Source organism: Eurosta solidaginis, chromosome 5, assembly GCF_040869045.1.
Source record: "Eurosta solidaginis isolate ZX-2024a chromosome 5, ASM4086904v1, whole genome shotgun sequence".
Lineage (NCBI taxonomy): Eukaryota > Metazoa > Arthropoda > Insecta > Diptera > Tephritidae > Eurosta > Eurosta solidaginis.
In genome coordinates this window covers 19,434,493-19,455,852 of record NC_090323.1, presented here as the reverse complement: position 1 = coordinate 19,455,852, position 21,360 = coordinate 19,434,493, and the positions used below count along the sequence as shown (strand labels likewise).

At 41.0% G+C, this 21,360-nt stretch overlaps 2 protein-coding genes across 2 annotated transcripts in view; one reads left to right on the top strand and one right to left on the bottom strand.

The window, feature by feature from the left end:
- kug (kugelei) overlaps positions 1 to 21,360 on the bottom strand; it is a 175,590-nt gene that overhangs the window by 8,984 nt on the left and 145,246 nt on the right. Inside the window, exon 17 of the mRNA XM_067792242.1 lies at positions 1,430 to 6,767. Within this exon, the coding sequence (XP_067648343.1) occupies positions 1,430 to 6,767 (5,338 nt within the window). The remainder of the gene's footprint in view (positions 1 to 1,429; positions 6,768 to 21,360) is intronic.
- Su(z)12 (Polycomb protein Su(z)12) overlaps positions 1 to 21,360 on the top strand; it is a 237,556-nt gene that overhangs the window by 71,230 nt on the left and 144,966 nt on the right. The window lies entirely within an intron of this gene.

Below are 21,360 nucleotides of genomic sequence, written 5' to 3'. Positions count from 1 at the left end.
CAGGCTAGTACCTTAATGGTGCTTGTTGGCGGAACGTACTGGATCTGCATCCAGCAAAGGACCATCAACATCGATAACACTCCCCAAGGCATTCGGGGAGTGTCCTTATTGCTACAACAACAACAACAAGGGCGTCAGTGGGAGACAGTTACATATGGATCCTGCATTTTATTCATTAATAGCAATAGCTTTCAATGCAAATTGATACCCCCTATTATTTCTCTAAAACGTACAAAATCCTGCGATGTTCTCAGTGCAACCTCTAAATCGAGTATTCATATCGATCGGCACATTTTAGAGTAGTAACGAAGGCACTAGATTATAAGCAAAATTCACCTAGTATTAGTCCATTACTTTTTTCTATTATCTTACAATGAATAATGTTATTAGAGCCCATTTATAATCTGCCAAGACAACTAATGTCACTCAAACAATTAACTTCGACAGACTTATGGTCGAGCCAGTAACATCGCCACAATCACGCAAGATGATGCGTTTCTAAATATTGTAACGAATTTAGTGGACTCCACTTATTTTACACCTTCTACTAACGTTCGTATCGCTAAATTGTTGAATAAATAACTTCAATATTCAATAATGCAAATTGGTCTTTATTGCACTACTTTGAAAGTACTTCGCAATTAAACTTCACTTCGCAACTGATAGCGTGCTTAAATCAAACTCATTCTGAACTACTCAGCTTTCGCTGCTTTTTTACTCTCTGTTGTCTCTTCCACCCATTTCTCCTAAGGTTTAGTAACTTCTCCAAATTCATGCTTGGGTACCATCCATATATGTACATTTATTTTTGGAGTTTGTAGCCATATGCATGTGTATATATGAGTACTACTTCGGCTGATGATTACATGTGTTTGTGAATATCTCTCCGTTGCCTTATATGTATGTGCGTAAATGATGATTGATTTGTTTACGTACACAAGAGTGGCAGCTTTTTTATTGTTGTTGTGCCTTTATTTACTTAGTATCAGATGAGTGATGTGAATCAATTAGTGATGCTAATATTCGTCACAATATATAGAAACTTCAGGCTTAGGAATTGAAGCTTATTTCGCCTTGCCCATTCATATACAAAATTTCGTGAAGCATTGTTATAAACATTCTCACTATACAAGAAAAATACTTGCTAACATATTTTTTGTCCTATTCACTGTGAAAACTGTTAAAAAAAAGTACCAACGTGCGGGCAAAATAATTTCACTTGTAAAATGTGAAAGCACCCTTAGCCAAAGCAAATTCCGAATTCTTCTTCTTTCTCCGTGCTTGCAAAAAAAGTTGGAAGTTGGCTACCTTAGACCTTTATCCCCTTTGTAGCCAATTAGGTGGGGCTGGGAGAGCAAGATAATAAAAGGGAGATAGTGAAAAAGCTGAAATATATAAAACTTAAATATATTTGTTTTATATAACTCACCATTATTGAGCTTATTCTCACTGAATGTCTTTAAATGCAACTGCTCGGCCCAATCGCGCTTCTGTATAGGATCAGAATCATTTAGGTTAACGTGTTCATTATTTCGATTGATTTTCTGATATTCGAATGGAATATTTTCGAGCTCATCACCCGCCGAACCATAGCTGCGCAATATATCCAAGTTGTTTACAAATGTCGTGTGACCGGTGTATAAATTATCATTTGTCGAGGCCGTATAACTCATCGGACGTTGGTTTATCTCCAAATTACTCATTTTAGCAATATTTTTAGCATATTTTTCCTTACACACAAGAGAATTCAAATTTTCACCTTTATACGGTTCTTTACTAGATAAGTTTTGACCACTTGTATTGTTGTTACCCTTCCGAAAAACGACACAACAAAAAGCAACAAATATAACAACAATAATAATAACAATGCCCCCAACAATGCCTGCCAATTGCTCCATTGACAAATTCCTTAATTGTGTTGATATCGAATTCGAGTAAAGCGGATCACCACAACTGGCACCCGTAAGGTACGATGGACATATACAACGAAAGCTTCCCGCCTCATTAATACACGTAGCACCATTTCCACACGGATGATTATCACATTCATTCACATCAATCTCACATGTAGGACCCGTATAACCACGACACATGCAGTGTGGTGTACCATCGCCCTCCTCGCAAATACCGCCATTCAAGCATGGATTGGGTGAACAATATTTGCCATATTCACAACGACGACCAGTTAAGTGCAATGGACACGCACAGCTATAGTTACCAGGTTGATGCATTTCACAACGTCCACCAAAAAGACATGGCGCCGAGGCGCACGGATCCATATCCAATTCACACATTTGACCGGTAAAGCGCGCATGACAGGTACATTTGAATTTATTCTCACCCAAATCGATGCATATGCCACCATTGAGACAAGGCTGCGCACCACAAATACCCAGTTGTACGAGTACGCTCGTGGGATCACAAGTAAGTTCAACGTTGGTGAAGCGTTTTAATGCCGCCACTGAACTACCACCGGATATATACAGAGGCAGCGGCTCGAGCGCTATACGAATATCCGACATACAACCAATGAACCCCTTTTGTATATCTTCAAAACCAATTATAGATGGGTGTGGTTTAACTTCGGCGCCTACGAAGATGTCATTTGCCTGTATATTGAGTATGCCATTTACACCCGGTGCGCTACCCTGCGATACATGTTTATTGTCCACCGTTAATTTGGCGCTATTCAACATACGTTCCAGTGTTATTGTATGCCATTCGCCATCGGCAATATATATGCTTGAGACACATATTTTACCCTCACCCGAACCCAACTCGAAACGATATTGCACAGCACCATTAAAAATTTCCAGTATGTGATAGTCAATGCGGCCGCTGGAAAAAAGTAATGTGCCTGTTTGTTGTACGGTGCGTATTTTCAATGAATATACAAACTCCTGCTCCAATATTGATTTTGCCACAGCCTTATTAATTTTATAATGTGCATAACTTTTGCCGCTAAATGAGACCGCAGTAAAACGCGAACTACAATTTCCATGTAAACATTTAGTTAAAGTTGTTGTTGATTTACTTTCGCATGCGTGACCCGTATAACCATGTGGACAAATACACTGATAGCCTTGTGTTGTATTGGCAGGCCAGCAAGTCTTTTCCGGTGGGCAGGGATCAGAGGAACAAGCATTAATAGGCTCATTACATATACGTCCACCATAACCCTGTTTGCATTGACATTCGTTGGCATGCTTGTATTTGGGTGAAGCAAAACTAGCCACATCTGTTGAATAAGTATTCAATTGACGCTTATTTAAGCGTATGCGATTGTAGCATTCACCCTGCAAGCAAATATTACGCGCACAAGTTGGCGCCAAAATTTCTTCCACCACCAAATTGGTAGCATCTTCGATTTCATCAATGAAATTCATCAACAACGAACGCACTTCGATTGTGGTGAAATACTCCTCAGAGCTAGGCGTAATCTGTTGTTTACGTACAGCGAAAAGTATATTCAAATTATCTGATACCGCGCTCTCATTGTTGTGTGGCTCTGCGCGTTTGCTACGTTCAAGCATAACATTTTCTGAATCTTGTGTTGTGTCCTTATGCATAGCATGACTATCAGCTGACTGTATTGCTATTATAGTGATATCCTTCGGACGACAACGGAGTATAGCACGCAAAGCGCGTATAAAACCTTTACGGTGACTAAGTATAAACGCTTCAGGTGTAACTTTACGAAAACTTATGACCACCGCATTGCGTGTCATATCGCTTGTGATAAGTTCTACGCTTAATTTTATAAGCGCATGCGTTGTAAATTTACCATCAGTCACAGTGACATTAATACGATACATGCCCACATCCAAATTACTGATTGCATATAGTGAACCGTTATTTTGTGATATGTTGAAGAGCTGCTTTGTTATGAACGTCGACTCACCGCTAGTTGGCGCTAGTGCAAATAATAAATTATCATATTTATCCTGATCACTTGCATGTACGCGTCCCAAGAAACCGCCAATATAATCATCATCATATGATTTTACAGTTATCTCTAAAGGTGTAATGACAGGGGGATATTGACTCTCTTCAATAATGCGCACATTCACCCATGCATCGGAATAAAGCGGTGGTGTACCGTTATCGAAAACACGCACTTGCAACGTATACAAATCACAAATTTTATGATTGAAACGTGCAGCGGTACGCAACCAACCATCTTGTTCAATACGAAAGAAACCGCCCTCATTACCGCTACGTAAATCATAAGTGTATGGTGCAGTGTTTGGTGGCTCATCAGCGTCGCTAATTTCGAACAATAATACATTATAACCCAATTGCTTATTCTCTTGCAATACAACGCTGTAATTTTGTTGGCGAAAGAGTGGCGGATTATCGTTTACATCCAATACATCAATATAAATGCGTATATAGCTGCATAGCTCGGGTACACCATTATCGCACGCTTTCACCTCGAGCAAATAATTTGCATTCAATTCACGATCTAATGTGTTCACCACGAATATCTGGCCGGAAAAGTCTTCAATAGCAAATTGATTAAGTTGATCGCCACGTTCGATATTATAACGTATAATACCATTTTGTGCGGCATCTGCATCGGTTGCATGCACTTGTATAATTTTTTGCATTTTCGTTGCATCCTCACGCACTTTAGCGCGATAAATATTTTGCGTGAATTTCGGTTGATTATCATTCACATCCAGTACAGTTATATTTACCGAAGCTATATTGCTGAGCGGGGGTGTGCCACCATCTATTGCTTGCACCGTTAAAAAGTATGCTTTTGTGCGTTCATAATCCAATTCGTCATTTACATATATGCTACCCGTTTTTGAGTCGATGCTAAATTTATTATACTCATTGCCGCCAACAATGAAATACAGCACTTCCGCATTGACACCAATATCTTTGGATGTAGCATATATACGCACCACTTCTGAATTGATTGTTGCATTTTCATAAACATATGTGCGATATTCACGTGTGCTAAACTCTGGTGGATTATCGTTTATATCTAAGATATTAATAATAAGTCTAGTTATTGTTAATTGCTTTGGATTGCCGCTATCCACAGCCTTAATGGAAACATTAAATATTGAAATACTTTCACGATCTAAACTTTTAGTTAATTTTATAATACCGTTGCTATGTGATATACTAAATGTTGGCTGCTCTTCAACAAATGAATACACAATTTTACGATTCATACCAAAATCTTTATCAGTTGCATGTACTTTTGTGACAATCGTGCCAACGGGCGCATCTTCCGGTATACTCACAATATATTGCGCCATTGAGAATTCTGGCCGATTATCGTTGATGTCATTGACATTTATAATCAATTCGGAAGTGCATTCTTGCAACAATTCTTGCCCATCCTGCACATGTGCTGTTAAAATGTATTTTGCGTGCTTTTCTCTATCGATTAATTTTGCCACACGCAATATGCCCGTATCTTTTTCAATAAAAAAATCATCTGTACGATTGCCAGTTAAATAGTAACGCAGCTGATTGTTGGCATTTTCATCGATATCTAATGCATCGATTTGTATGAGCGGTGTGCCTGTCATTACTGTTTCGTTTATACGCAAATTATAACGCGGTGTCATACATATCGGCACATTATCATTTACATCTTGTACTGTTATTTTCACCTCTGTGGTAGACACAAATTTGCCATCTGTTACGAGCACCATCAAATCATACATTGCTATTGCCTCTCTATCAAGTGGTTTAGCTACGAAAAGTTCACCAGTTTTTCCAATTTGAAATTGTGTATATTTATCACCGGTCATTATGTAAAAACTAGTCATGCTCTTTTCTGCATCCAAATCGGTTATCACAAAATATTTTAAAATAGTGCCAGGCAGTGCATTTTCATGCACCGAAATTTCAAATCTATCCTGATTAAATAATGCTGGATTATCATTATAGTCGATAATTTTTATGGTCACTGGCGCTTTTGAAATATGTTTCGGTTGTCCGTTATCCGTAGCCAATACATTGAAATGATATTCGGATTGTGTCTCGCGATCCAATGTGCTTAAGAGCGTTATCCACCCGGTGTAAATATCGATATCAAATACATTCGTTATCGTATTTGTATCATCCTCCAAATAATAGCGTATATCACCATTCGAACCCGTATCCAAATCTGTTGCAGTCACCTTAATAATTGATGCTACTTTATCAATGTTTTCTCCTATGTTTACATTATATTCGCGACTATCGAATTTCGGTGAATTATCGTTTTCATCCAACACATTTATGTGTATCTCGCAAAATGTAAATAACGGCGGTATTGTTTCCGTTTCCGCCATCGCGATCATATAATGTGTATTACTAACTTCGCGATCGAGCGTTTGCATTAGTATCACTTCCCCATTTTCAGATATTGCAAATTTTCTACTTTCAATGGGTATTGAGAATTTCACCGAATAATTGCCGGAAATGCGTAGTTTTGTTAATACCGTACCCGGCGGTGTTGATTCTAAAATGTTTAGTTCGTAAGCATGTTTTTCGAATTCGGGCACACTCACTTCGGCACCAATGAATTGTATTGTGACCGGTACATCGTTATGGAATTGTGGTCGTCCACCATCCATGGCGCGAACAAAAAGCTGCGCTAATGTATTGACATAATCTCCAACATGTTTTGCAAGGCTCAAACTGCCATCGAGTTCGTTGATTACGAATATGCCTTTGTACGTTTCCGATACTGTTGATTCGTCGACTGTGTACGTTATTTGTGCATTATCTTTTTCATCAATATCGTAAGCTTTAACCTATGATAAAATGATGTAATATGATAAAATAACAAAATTAAAACAATAAAACAAGTTATAGATGGTTCAAGGTCTAGGAAAAAAATCAGCATCTGTAATTTTTTTTTCATAATTACCGATTATAGAAGGGAAACATTTATATGGGAAATTTACACCATTTTCAGATTAAAATGGGAAAATACAATTAAAAATCAGATTATTCAGTTTAAAATGGGAAAATTTCAATTCAAAATCAGACTTCAACTTACAATGAGAATGCTTCAATTAAAAACGAGAATTATCCATTTTAAAATTGGATTGTTCACTTGAAAATGAGAAAATTTCGAGTTCAAATAAGAAAAACTCAATTAATAATCAGATTAGGCAATTCGAAATAAGAAACCTTCATTTTAAAATAGGAAATATTCATTAGAATATAGGAATAGTCATTTTAAAATGAGAAAGAACATTTAAAATTGAGAAACTTTAATTTCGAAATAAGAAAGTTTTGTTTTAAAATGAGAATATATGTACATACATACATAACATCGAACGTTCTCAAGTTTTAAATAAAAACAACTATGCACAACTGTACCTCTTTAATGAAAAAGACATCAAGTAGGCAAGGAAAAATCAGAGTTATCTATACGAAATATGACAGGAAACGAGAATATGTGACCCGGTCTATGAAAAGGTGGCTTATGACTCAAAAAAAAAAAAAAAAGAAGAGCACAAACGTCCTGAAGAAATGCATTGTTTATCTTTAACAGCTGTTTCTCGCAGTTTCTTTTATGAGTCATAAGCCACCTTTTCATAGGCCGGGTCACATATTATTAAGTAAGTAAAACAGTGCAGCTGTAATAATGCAGTTCCAGGACGATTTCGCGTATTCTACCATGTAAGCACCTATTTTACGAACACTTGCATCCGTTCTCTATTGAAGAGGGTTGCCAAAATGTGCCCAATTTGTCGCTAAGAAATAGACGGTATGGTCAAATGCAGACAAGCTAATCTTATTTATGTACATATAATATTTCAGATGGCGGCCACCGTGGTGTGATGGTAGCGTGCTCCGCCTATCACGCCGTATGCCCTGGGTTCAACTCCCGGGCAAAGCAACATCAAAATTTTAGAAATAAGGTTTTTCAATTAGAAGAAAAATGTTCTAAGCGGGGTCGCCCCTCGGCAGTGTTTGGCAAGCGCTCCGGGTGTATTTCTGCCATGAAAAGCTCTCAGTGAAAACTCATCTGCCTTGCAGATGCCCTTCGGAGTCGGCATAAAACATGTAGGTCCCGTCCGTCCGGCCAATTTGTAGGGAAAATCAAGAGGAGCACGACGCAAATTGGAAGAGAAGCTCGGCCTTAGATCTCTTCGGAGGTTATCGCGCCTTACATTTATTTATTTATTTATTTTTAATATTTCAGATACCAAAAATCAAATTGTTATAACATTTTTTCTCATTTTCAATTGGTGGATTCCCGTTTTTTAAATAAAAATTTCTGTTTTTGAAATGATAGTTTCTTATTTTTAAATAAAATATTCTCGTTTTAAAGTGGATTGTCTTAATTTAAAATAAAGGTTTCCTATTTTGAAATGAAACATTCTTATTTTGAAGTGACTATCTTCAAAAGGAAGTGTCTCATTTTAAACTGGAGTTTTCTTAATTTAAATTGACTATTCTGATTTTCAAATGAAATTTTCTCACATTGAACTGAAGTTTTCTCATTTTAATTTGTCTATTCTGATTTTTTTTTATTCTGATTTTCAAATGAAGTTTTCTTGTTTCAAGTTGAAGTTTTCTCATTTTAAGATGAAGATGGTGTAGTTATTTAAATACCGTTTAGGGGCTTCGTATGAAAATGAAGATAATCTTATTATATGTAAACTAGGTCTAAAATGATGTCCAAACGACACCCAATTGTGGCTCGAAATAATTCACTACGTTGTTCCGTTCACTCGGCAATTTCTGTTAGATTTCGATAAACTTCCAGAAAAGGGTAGAAGAATAAGTAGTTTACGAAATGGCTAAGAACGACTAATGATAGTGTTAGAGGGTTCGCTCAAAAAATTTATTTATGGATTCGACGTATAGGTCGGATCCGAAGGACGAATGGGGCAGTGAATTAGTAACGGGGGCGGACAAAAACCCCTCCGAAATATTAGTAGTTTCGTAAAAAATTGATTTGATATACATTTCAATTTCAACAGAATCGATAAATCTTTCGCTCCATCGTCGAAACAATAATTTTCATCGGCAGGCAAGAAATAGCTTCAAGAGGACATCGTGACTCTGGTCCTATATCCCTCGAGACTCCTTCCCATAATGGTGGTAACATCAGCTCTTTATTAACATTTCGGATGAATGCTGGTGACCAAAGATTGAAGCAACATTAACTGCAAACTGCCACATTGCTTGCGTCACATCTTCGAGTCCACTGATTCAGAATGAACTCATCGTGCCTTTCTCTCATATGAACCTGTCTTGGGTCCATAAAGCAGACAATTTCTTTCTCCAGACCTTCATCAAAACGCGAAGCTATTCTCAAGGATGCTCTCGAAACTTTGAATTGTCCAACAAGGAAAGAACGTTTGTAGCGATTGTGTTAAACAAGATGGACGGAAACTAGATGCTGTGATCTGCTTCTAAGAAATGTTTGCTCCCATTTATTTCAGTTTAGAAAAAATTCACGACTGTGGAAACGCTGAAAGTTCTAGAAATGCTTTCAGTTATCTACACACTTTGAGGACTGGAGGATTCATTGTGGCAATATTTGTTATTAACGAAATTTTTTCTTTGGCTCAACCATTAACCTCTTACCTTCAAGGGAAAAGTGCTGATATTTATGCAGTAGTTTCAGCGGCTGATGATTTGGGTATTTTGTTTCTTGATGCTAAATAATTAGCTGAATCTATCGGAGAGAAGATTGAAGTTCCTAGGATTGTGAATCGTCAAAAAAATCGAGAAAACTACGAAAACAGCTCAGCAGAAAAATATTTTCGCAAATTAATATTCATTCCTTTCATCGATCACTTCATATCTTCAGTGTGTAATAGATTCATCAAGTATAAAAACACATTGTCCATTATTGAAAATGTCATTCCCGATAAATTGGTCAGAAAAGTAGGTGAAAACGTTTCTGAAACTGTCGAAAAATAATGGATCAGTGGCCAGCACTTACTGGAACAGCGGTATCTATGGTGAAAAATGAAGTCCTACTATGGATACAATGTTGGGTTGGAGCAGATCGCCCAAAGATATTCATCGACGCATTAAATCTTTGTAATGAAGAATTTTTTCCACACGTTTTCAAGTTTTTGAAGATTGGAGCTGTAACCATTGCCAGCAGTGAACGAAGTTTTTAAACATTGAGGCGTTTCAAAAATTGGATAAGGAATTCAACCGGAGAAGATAAGCTGTATGGACTTGCCCTATTAAGTATCAATAGAAATATTGATATCACAGTGGAAGAAGTCATTGGCCGATTCGCCCAAAAACAGAGGAAAATAAATTTGTAATTTTGCTTTTTACTATTAATTATTACAACAACATTTTCAATAAATGGATCACTGATTAAATACAATACTATTTCCTCCCAATAACATTATCCCACATAATAAGTACTTATCATCACTTAACAAAATTTGAATTTTAAATTTTGTGACCCCGCCGAATAATTCTTTTACTACGCCACTGCGTGGGGACATCGTATTAGGATTTCATAAACTAGGAGATTCACAAGGCGTCAATAATTTTATGACGGTATTCAAGTTATGACAATATGACATGCAATAACATTTTGTAAATCCCATAATCACATATACATATCTAATTCTAATATCTAATATCTAATCTAATATATATTATAAATGGGAAAGTTTGGATGTTAAGATGTTTGGATGTTTGGATGTTTGGATGTTTAGATGTTTGGATGTTTGGATGTTTGGATGTTTGGATGTTTGGATGTTTGGATGTTTGTCCAGACGTTTGTCTTTGTGACTCAATAACGCAAGAACGGCTGGACCGATTTGGATGAAATTTTGCACACATATAGCCAATAGTCTAGAAGGATCTACTAGCTATATATTTTTCAAAAGGGGCGTGGTCCCCGCCCCCTAGGAACAGTTATAATGTAATTATTATATTTTTTCGTCTTTGCAACTGAATCACGCCAGAATGGCTACACGGATTTTGATGAAATTTGGGACACAGACAGTAGTCTACTAGCGAAATTTTTTTCGAACATGGAAAGAGGGGTGGGGGTCCCACGACCCTTCGAGAAATTATTTTTCATAATTTTTACACATTATAACTTTACGTATACTGGCCTTCACCAATATCACAGACTCAAGGGGTCAAATAAGTCGAGGGCTTACAAAGTAAGCAGTGACACCCTCCGCCCGCCCCCTCTATCTCCCCCTCTGGTGTAAAATCCATAAATTGTTATAACTCAATCTAAATTTTAGTTTTTGGCATCTGGTACATACAGAACGAGATCTAGACAATTTTGGAGGAACGATCAGTGGTCCTCTCCTCTACTCCCGCCATCCGCCCTCCATCAATTGTTTTTATTAGCACGCTTTTATTAGCTTTACCTGTATGTTTCTATCTAACTTTTTATTCGCTCCAATGCGCCTGCTGCCTTATTAACATGGTTTTATAATTAGCTTCACCTTATTTGTAATCCCGTAAGGGTCATATCGAGACCCTTCCGGGATCATTTCTGGATGGTTTTCGGGATCGGTCCGGGATTACGCCGGGGTAATTTCGGGATTTTTCGGGATCATTTGGGGGCTCTTCCGGCATCATTTCTGGATGGTTTTCGGGATCCGTCCGGGATCCCATCAGGGTAATTTCGGGACTATTAGGGGATCATTTGTGGACCTTTCCGGCATCATTTCTGGATAATTTTCGGTATCCGTCCGGGATGCCGACGAGGTGATTTCGGGATTATATCGGGATCATTTGGGATACCTACCGGCATCATTTCTGGATGGTTTTTGGGATTCGTCCGGGATCCCGTCGGGGTCATTTCGGGACTTTTTCTCGACTAATACGGGATCATTTGCGGATCCTTTCGGCATAATTTCTGGATAGTTGTCGGGATCCGTTCGGGATCCCGTCACGGTCATTTCGGAACTATTAGGGGATCATTTGAGGACCTTTCCGGCATCATTTCTGGATAGTTTTTGGAATCCTTTCGGGATCCCGTCAGGGTCATTTCGGGGCTTTTTCGGGATCATTTAAGGATGGCTTTCAGGATTCGTGCGGGAACCCGTCAGGGTAATTTCTGGACTTTTCCGAGACTATTTCGGGATCATTTTGGGACCTTCCCAAGATCATTTCTGGATGGATTTCGGGATTTGTCCGGGATGCCCTCAGGGTCATTTTGGGACTATTAGGTGAGCATTTGAGGACCGTTCCGGCATCACTTCTGGATGGTTTTCGGTATCCGTTCAGATTCCCGTCGGAATAATTGCGGGACTTTTTCGGGATCATTGGGGTCCCTTCCAAAATCATTTCTGGATGGTTTTTGGGATTCGTCCGGCATCCCGTCGGGGTCATTTCGGGACTTTTTCTCGACTAATACGGGATCATTTGCGGGCCCTTTCGGTATCATTTCTGGATAGTTGTCGGGATCCGTTCGGGATCCCGTCAGGGTCTTTTCGGAACTATTGGGAGATCATTTGAGGACCTTTCCGGCATCATTTCTGGTTAGTTTTCGGGATCCTTTCCGGGTCCCATCAGGGTCATTTCGGGACTTTTTCGGCATCATTTAAGATTGGTTTTCAGGATTCGTCCGGTATCCGTCAGGGTAATTTCTGGACTTTTCCCAGACTATTTCGGGATAATTTTGGGACCCTCCCAAGATCATTTCTGGATGGATTTCGGGATCTGTCCGCGATGCCGTCAGGGTCATTTTGGGACTATTAGGTGATCATTTGAGGACCTTTTCGGCATCACTTCTGGATGGTTTTCGGTATCCGCTCAGGATCCCGTCGGAATTATTGCGGGACTTTTTCGGGATCATTTGGTGTCCCTTCCGGCAACATTTCTGGCTGGTTTTTGGGATTCGTCCGGCATCCCGTCGGGTTCATTTCAGGACTTTTTCGCGACTAATACGGGATCATTTGCGGGCCCTTTCGGCATCATTTCTAGATAGTTGTCGGGATCCGTTCGGGATCCCGTCAGGGTCTTTTCGGAACTATTAGGTGATCATTTGAGGACATTTCCGGCATCATTTCTGGATAGTTTTCGGGATCCTTTCGGGGTCCATTTAGGGTCATTTCGGGACTTTTTCGGGATCATTTAGAGATGGCTTTCAGGATTCGTCCGGGAACCCGTCAGGGTAATTTCTGAACTTTTCCGAGACTATTTCGGGATAATTTTGGGACCTTCCCAAGATCATTTCTGGATGGATTTTGGGATCAGTCCGGGATGCCGTCAGGGTCATTTTAGTATTAGGTGATCATTTGAGGAACTTTCCGGCATCACTTCTGGATGGTTATCGGTATCCGATCAGGATCCCCTCGGAATCATTGCGGGACTTTTTCGGGATCATTTGGAGTCCCTCCCAAGATCATTTCTGGATGGATTTCGGGATCTGTCCGGGATCCCGTCAGGGTCATTTAGGGGTGCGTTCGAGATCCCGTCAGGGTCATTTCGGGACTTCTTCGGGAATATATCGGGATCATTTCTGGATGGTTTATGGGATCCGTCCATGACCCCTTAAGGGTCATTTCGGGACTATTAGGTGATCATTTGACGACCTTTCCGGCGTCACTTCTGGATGATTTTCGGTATCCGTTCGGGATCCCGTCGGAATCAATGCGGGACTTTTACGGAATCATTAGGGATTCCTTCCGGCATCATTTCTGGATGGTTTTCGGGATTTGTCCGGGATCCCGTCGGGGTTATTTCGGGACCTTTTCGGGGCTAATACGGGATCATTTGGGGATCCTCTAGGGGTCGTTTCGTGACTTTTTCTGTATTATTTCGGGATCATTTTGGGACCCTTTCGGCATAATTTCTTGATGGTTTGCCGGATCCATCAGGGTCATTTCGGGACCATTTTGGGATCATTTGGGGCCCCTTCCGAGATCATTTCTGGATCCGTCCGGGATGCCGTAGGAGCCATTTCGGGATTTTTTGTTACTTTTCCGGGATAGTTTTTGCACCCTTCCGGGATCATTTCTGGATCTGTGCGGGATCCCATCTGGGTCATTTCCGGACTATTTCTGGATCATTTTGGGACCCTTCCGGGTTCATTTCTGTATGGTTTTCGCGATCCGTCGTGGATCCCCTCGGAGCCATTTCGGAACTTTTTCTGGAGTATGTCGGGATAATTTAGGGACCCTTCCTGGATATTTTCTGGATGGTTTCTGAGATCCGTCCGGGAGCCCGTCATGGTCATTTCGGAACCCTTTCGGGATCATTTTGGAACACCTTCAGGGATCATTTCTGTGTGGTTCTCTGGATACGTCTAGAATCGTGTTGTTGTCATTTCTGGTTTTTTTTGGGACTATTCCGGGAACTTTTGGAGACCATTTCGGGGCATTTCTGGATGGTTTTCGGGATCCGTCCGCGATAGCGTGAGGGTCATTTCGTAGCTTTTTCTGGATAATTTCGGGATCATTTGGGATCCTATCAGGTTATCAGCTCATTTAGTTCTTTTTTTTACTCAATTCCAAAAATAAAATGCATTAGACAGAAAACAAAATGTTAAACAGATAACTTGATAAACAGGCTAACGCGAATAGCCCATATATTTAAATTTCTCCTTGCGGACGGGGCCGCGGGTAAAGGCTAGTATATATTATAAATGGCAAAGTTTGGATGTTTAGATGTTTGGATGTTTGGATGTTTGTCCAGACGTTTGTCTTTGTGACTCAATCACGCAAGAACGGCTGGACCGATTTGGATGAAATTTTGCACACATATAGCCAATAGTCTAGAAGGATCTACTAGCTATATATTTTTCCAAAGGGGCGTGGTACCCGCCCCCTAGGAACAGTTATAATTTAATTATTCTATTTTTTCGCCTTTGTGACTGAATCACGCCAGAACGGCTACACGGATTTTGATGAAATTTGGGACACAGACAGTAGTCTACTAGCGAAATTTTTTTCGAACATGGAAAGAGGGGTGGGGGTCCCACGACCCCTTCGAGCAATTTTTAATAATTTTTACACATTATAACTTTACGTATACTGGCCTTCACCAATATCACAGACTCAATGGGTCAAATAAGTCGAGGGCTTACAAAGTAAGCAGTGACACCCTCCGCCCCCCCCCCCTTTTTCAACCCCTCTGGTGTAAAATCTATAAATTGTTATAACTCAATATAAATTTTCTACTAAATCAATAGTTTTTGGTATCTGGCACATACAGTTTATAATTAGCTTCACCTTATTTGTAATCCCGTAAGGGTCATATCGAGACCCTTCCGGGATCATTTCTGGATGGTTTTCGGGATCGGTCCGGGATCCCGCCGGGGTAATTTCGGGACTTTTTCGGGACTATTTCGGTATAATTTTGGGACCCTTCCGGGATCATTTCTGTATAGTTTTCGGGTTCCGTCCGGGATCCCGTCGGGGTTATTTTGGGACATTTCCGGGACTATTCCGCAATCATTTCGGGACTATTTCGCGATCATTTGGGGACCCTTCCGGCATCATTTCTGGATGGTTTTCGGGATCCGTCCGGGATCCCGTCGGGGTACTTTCGGGATCATTTGCGTACCTTCGAGTGATAAATTCTTGATGATTTCCGGGATCATTACGGGACTTCTTCGGGGTTATTTTGGGACCTTTTAGGCATCATTTCTGGATGGTCTTCGGGATTCGTCCGGCATCCCGTCGGGGTCATTTAGGGACTTTTTCGCGACTAATATGGGATCATTTGGGGACCCTTTCGGCATCATTTCTGGATGGTTTTCGGGATCCGTCCGGGATCCCGTCGGGGTTATTTCGCGAATTTTTCGCGACTAATACGGGATCATTTGGGAACCATTTTGGCATCATTTCTGGATGGTTTTCGGGATCCGTCCGGGATCTCGTCGGGGTCATTTGGGGACTTTTTCTGGATCATTTGGGGGCTCTTCCGGATCATTTCTGGATGGTTTTCGGGATCCGTCCGGGATCTCGTCTGGTCATTTGGGGACTTTTTTGGGATCATTTGGGGGCTCTTCCGGTATCATTTCTGGATGGTTTTCGGGATACGTCCGGGATCCCGTCGGGGTCATTTCGGGAATTTTTCGCGACTAATACGGGATCATTTGGGAACCCTTTCGGCATCATTTCTGAATGGTTTTCGGGATCCGTCCGGGATCTCGTAGGGGTCATTTGGGGACTTTCGGGATCATTTGGGGGCTCTTCCGGCATCATTTCTGGATGGTTTTCGGGATCCGTCCGGGATCTCGTCGGGGTCATTTGGGGACTTTTTCGGGATCATTTGGGGGCTCTTCCGGTATCATTTCTGGATGGTTTTCGGGATCCGTCGGGGTCATTTCGGAACTTTTTCGCGACTAATATGGAATCATTTGGGAACCATTTCGGCATCATTTCTGGATGGTTTTCGGGATCCGTCCGGGATCCCATCAGGGTAATTTCGGGACTATTAGGGGATCATTTGGGGACCTTTCCGGCATCATTTCTGGGTAATTTTCGGGATCCGTCCGGGATGCCGACGAGGTCATTTCGGGATTATTTGGGATACCTACCGGCATCATTTCTGCCGGTTTTCGGGATCCCTCCGGGATCTCGTCGTGGTCATTTGGGGACTTTTTCGGGATCATTTGGGGGCTCTTCCGCTATCATTTCTGGATGGTTTTCGGGATCCGTCCGGGATCCCGTCGGGGTCATTTCGCGACTAAAACGGGATCATTTGGGAACCATTTCGGCATCATTTCTGGATGGTTTTCGGGATCCGTCCGGGATCTCGTCGGGGTCATTTGGGGACTTTTTCGGGATCATTTGGGGGCTCTTCCGGTATCATTTCTGGATGGTTTTCGGTATCCGTCCTGGATCCCGTCGGGGTCATTTCGGGACTTTTTCGCGACTAATACGGGATCATTTGGGAACCCTTTTGGCATCATTTCTGGATGGTTTTCGGGATCCATCCGGGATCCCGACGGGGTCATTTCGGGAATTTTTCGCCACTAATACGGGATCATTTGGGAACCATTTCGGCATCATTTCTGGATGGTTTTCGAGATCCGTCCGGGATCCCGTCAGGGTCTTTTCGAACATTTTGGGACTATTAGGTGATCATTTGAGGACCTTTCCGGCATCACTTCTGAATGGTTTTCGGTATCCGTTCAGGATCCCGTCGGAATCATTGCGCAACTTTTTCGGGATCATTTGGGGTCCCTCCCAAGATCATTTCTGGATGGATTTCGGGATCTGTCCGGGATCCCGTCAGGGTCTTTTAGGGATGCGTTCGAGATCCCGTCAGGGTCATTTCGGGACTTCTTCGGGACTATATCGGGATCATTTCTGGAAGGTTTACGGGATCCGTCCAGGATCCCTTAAGGGTCATTTCGGGACTATTAAGTGATCATTTGAGGACCTTTCCGGCATCACTTCTGGATGATTTTCGGTATCCGTTTGGGATCCGGTCGAATCATTGCGGGACTTTTTCGGAATCATTTGGGATCCCTTCCGGCATCATTTCTGGATGGCTTTCGGGATTTGTCCGGGATCCCGTCGGGGTTATTTCGGGACCTTTTCGGGGATAATTTGGAGATCCTCCAGGGGTCGTTTCGTGACTTTTTCTGTTTTATTTCGGGATAATTTGGGTACCCTTCCGGCATAATTTCTTGATGGTTTGCCGAATCCATCAGGGTCATTTCGGGACCATTTTGGGATCATTTGGGGACCCTTCCGAGATCATTTCTGGATCCGTCCGGAATGCCGTAGGATCCATTTCGGAATTTTTTGTTACTTTTCCGGGATAGTTTTTGGACCATTCCGGGATCATTTCGGGATCTGTGCGGGATCCCATCTGGGTCATTTCCGGACTATTTCGGGATCATTTTGGGATCCTTCCGGAATCATTTCTGTATGGTTTTCGCGATCCGTCGTGGATCCCCTCGGATCCATTCCGGAACTTTTTCTGGAGTAAGTCGGGATAATTTAGGGACCCTTCCTGGATATTTCTGGATGGTTTTTGAGATCCGCCCGGGAGCCCGTCAGGGTCATTTCGGAACATTTTCGGGATCATTTTGGAACACCTTCAGGATCATTTCTGTGTGGTTCTCTGGATACGTCTAGGATCGTGTCGTTGTCATTTCGGGTTTTTTTAGGACTAATCCGGGAACTTTTGGAGACCCTTTCTGGGCATTTCTGGATGGTTTTCGGGATCCGTCCACGATTGCGTGGGGGTCATTTCGTAGCTTTTTCTGAATAATTTCGGGATCATCTGGGATCCTATCAGGTTATCAGCTCATTTAGTTCTTTTTTTTACTCAATTACAAAAATAAAATGCATTAGAGAGAAAACAAAATTTTAAACAGAACGCGAATAGCCCATATATTTAAATTTCTCCTTGCGGACGGGGCCGCGGGTAAAGGCTAGTATATTATAAATGGCAAAGTTTGGATGTTTGGATGTTTAGATGTTTGGATGTTTGGATGTTTGTCCAGACGTTTGTCTTTGTGACTCAATCACGCAAGAACGCCTAAACCGATTTGGATGAAATTTTGCACACATATAGCCAATAGTCTAGAAGGATCTACTAGCTATTTTTCAAAAGGGGCTGGTCGCCGCCCCCTAGGAACAGTTATAATTTAATTATTATATTTTTTCGTTTTTGTGACTGAATCACGCCAGAACGGCTACACGGATTTTGATGAAATTTGGGACACAGACAGTAGTCTACTAGCGAAATTTTTTTCGAACACGGAAAGAGGGGTGGGGGTCCCACGACCCCTTCGAGCAATTACTTTTTAATAATTTTTACACATAATCAGCCCTATTCTTGAATCCATTGTATACTCGATTTTCGTAAATTATACGAAAGTACGTTTACTGAATCCATCGTAAGTTCGAAATTCGTAGAAAGCCTTCACTGAACACACTCGAACTGTCAAATCGTAGAGTTTCGTACAAATTTTCTACGACGCGTATCAGCTTGCGGGGAAAAGTAAAATCATTAAAAATTCAGAATAAAAAGGCATATTAAACAAATAAAATGTAAGTATATTATTAAAAGTGATATGTATACTAATTAAATTACAATCTATTGTTATAATAGGTCAAAAATTGCCAACAATGTTCCCCCTTATTTGACCTACTGCAGCAACAACCTGAAATGCCACAAGGCTTTACAAAGTGCCCAAAGGAGTAGGTTAACAAATTTTGGGAAAACATTTCAAAGGAGCTAAATAGTCTTGCGCCACCAACAAAAGTTGCATCTACCTGGAAAAAAAAAGTAATGCTTTTGTAATACGTATGCAAGTATTGTATGTGATTTCATTGTTTGCTTTTGTTTTAGGTATATTTGGACTGGAAGTCGTATGTAAAACGCAAACTCTTGGAAAATAAAAGGGACAGACAGCCACAGGAGGCGGAAGAAATCGGCAACATCGCTTCACACATTTGGAATAAGGCTTAAAAGAATTAAATTACTAAAATATTTATTTTAATTTTTAAGGGTGTTATAATAATGACAATTATTACAAAAACTATAAAACATGATTACACCCTGAAACCAATACTTTTCGTAAAACTCCCTTTTTACGCTACGTTTCTCTTCGTTGGTCATATCTAAGTGTATCAATTGTGGACATAGCCGCGTTTGGAAAATTAGCAATGCATCTTGCAAAACTTTAGAAGACGTGGACTGACAAAATCTTTTCCAACTCCGTGCTGATAGCTACCTTCAGCAAAAAAAAAAAACGTAATACCTATTCTAAGCGTATTATAGGATTCATTTAAGATGACCTACCGAACGCTGTATTTCCTTCATTTATTACACCGAGCACGTAGGTAAACGCAGCCTTGTTTACGCGGAAAGTTTTTATACAACTAAATTTTTTAAAACCTTTATAAGTTCTTTAAAACACTCCTTTCACTTACATAGCCTCTTCTAATCTAAAGATTCCTCCTAATTTTTAAATCACGTCTTTCTTGCTCATTTTCTTCTAACAAAACTGCAAATGATATGGAATCCATTTTAAGCACTTAACTTTTTTTTTTAATGATATAATGCAATTTTAAACTAAAATTTAATTTGATATTTTTTATTTACAATCGCTCAGTTGACTTCGAATAATCAAAATTTCACATTTTATGTTGGCAGCACTTTTTTCGGTTTCACATGAGTTCAGTGATAGCAAATTCTTCTATTCGTAGCGGGGGGTTGTATTCGTAGATTTTCTACGATGGATTCAAGAATATGGCTGTATAACTTTACGTATACTGGCCTTCACCAATATCACAGACTCAAGTAGTCAAATAAGTCGAGGGCTTACAAAGTAAGCAGTGACACCCTCCGCCCTCCCCCTTTATCACCCCCTCTGGTGTAAAATCTATAAATTGTTATAACTCAATATAAATTTTCTCCTAAATCAATAGTTTTTGGTATGTGGCACATACAGATCGAGATCTAGACAATTTTGGAGGAACGATCAGTGGTCCTCTCCTTTTACTCCCGCCATCCGACCTCCTTCAATTGTTTTTATTAGCACGCTTTTATTAGCTTTACCTGTATGTTTATATATAACTTTTCATTCGCTCCAATGCGCCTGCTGCCTTATTAACATGGTTTTATAATTAGCTTCACCTCATATGGAGACCATTCCGGGATCATTTCTGGATGGTTTTCGGGATCGGTCCGGGATCCCGCCGGGGTAATTTCGGGACTTTTTCGGGACTATTTCGGGATCATTTTGGGACCCTTCCGGGATCATTTCTGTATAGTGTTCGGGATCCGTCCGGGATCCCGTCGGGGTTATTTTGGGACATTTTCGGGACTATTCCGGAATCATTTAGGGATTATTTCGCGCTCATTTGGGGACCCTTCCGGCATCATTTCTGGATGGTTTTCGGGATCCGTCCGGGATTCCGTCGGGGTACTTTCGGGATCATTTGCGCACCTTCGAGAGATAAATTCTTGATGGTTGCAGGGATCATTACGGGCCTTTTTCGGGGTTATTTTGGGTCCCTTTAGGCATCATTTCTGGATGGTCTTCGGGATTCGTTCGGCATCCCGTCGGGGTCATTTCGGGACTTTTTCGCGACTAATACGTGATCATTTGGGACCCCTTTCGGCATCATTTCTGGATGGTTTTCGGGATCCGTCCGGCATCTCGTCGGGGTCATTTGGGGACTTTTTCGGGATCATTTGGGGGCTCTTCCGGCATCATTTCTGGATGGTTTTCAGGATCCGTCCGGGATCTCGTCGGGGTCATTTGGGGACTTTTTCGAGATCATTTGGGGGCTCTTCCGGCATCATTTCTGGATGGTTTTCGGGATCCGTCCGGGATCCCGTCGGGGTAATTTCGGGACTTTTTCGCGACTAATACGGGATCATTTGGGAACCCTTTCGGCATCATTCCTGGATGGTTTTCGGGATCCGTCCGGGATCCCGTCGGGGTCACTTCGGGACTTTTTC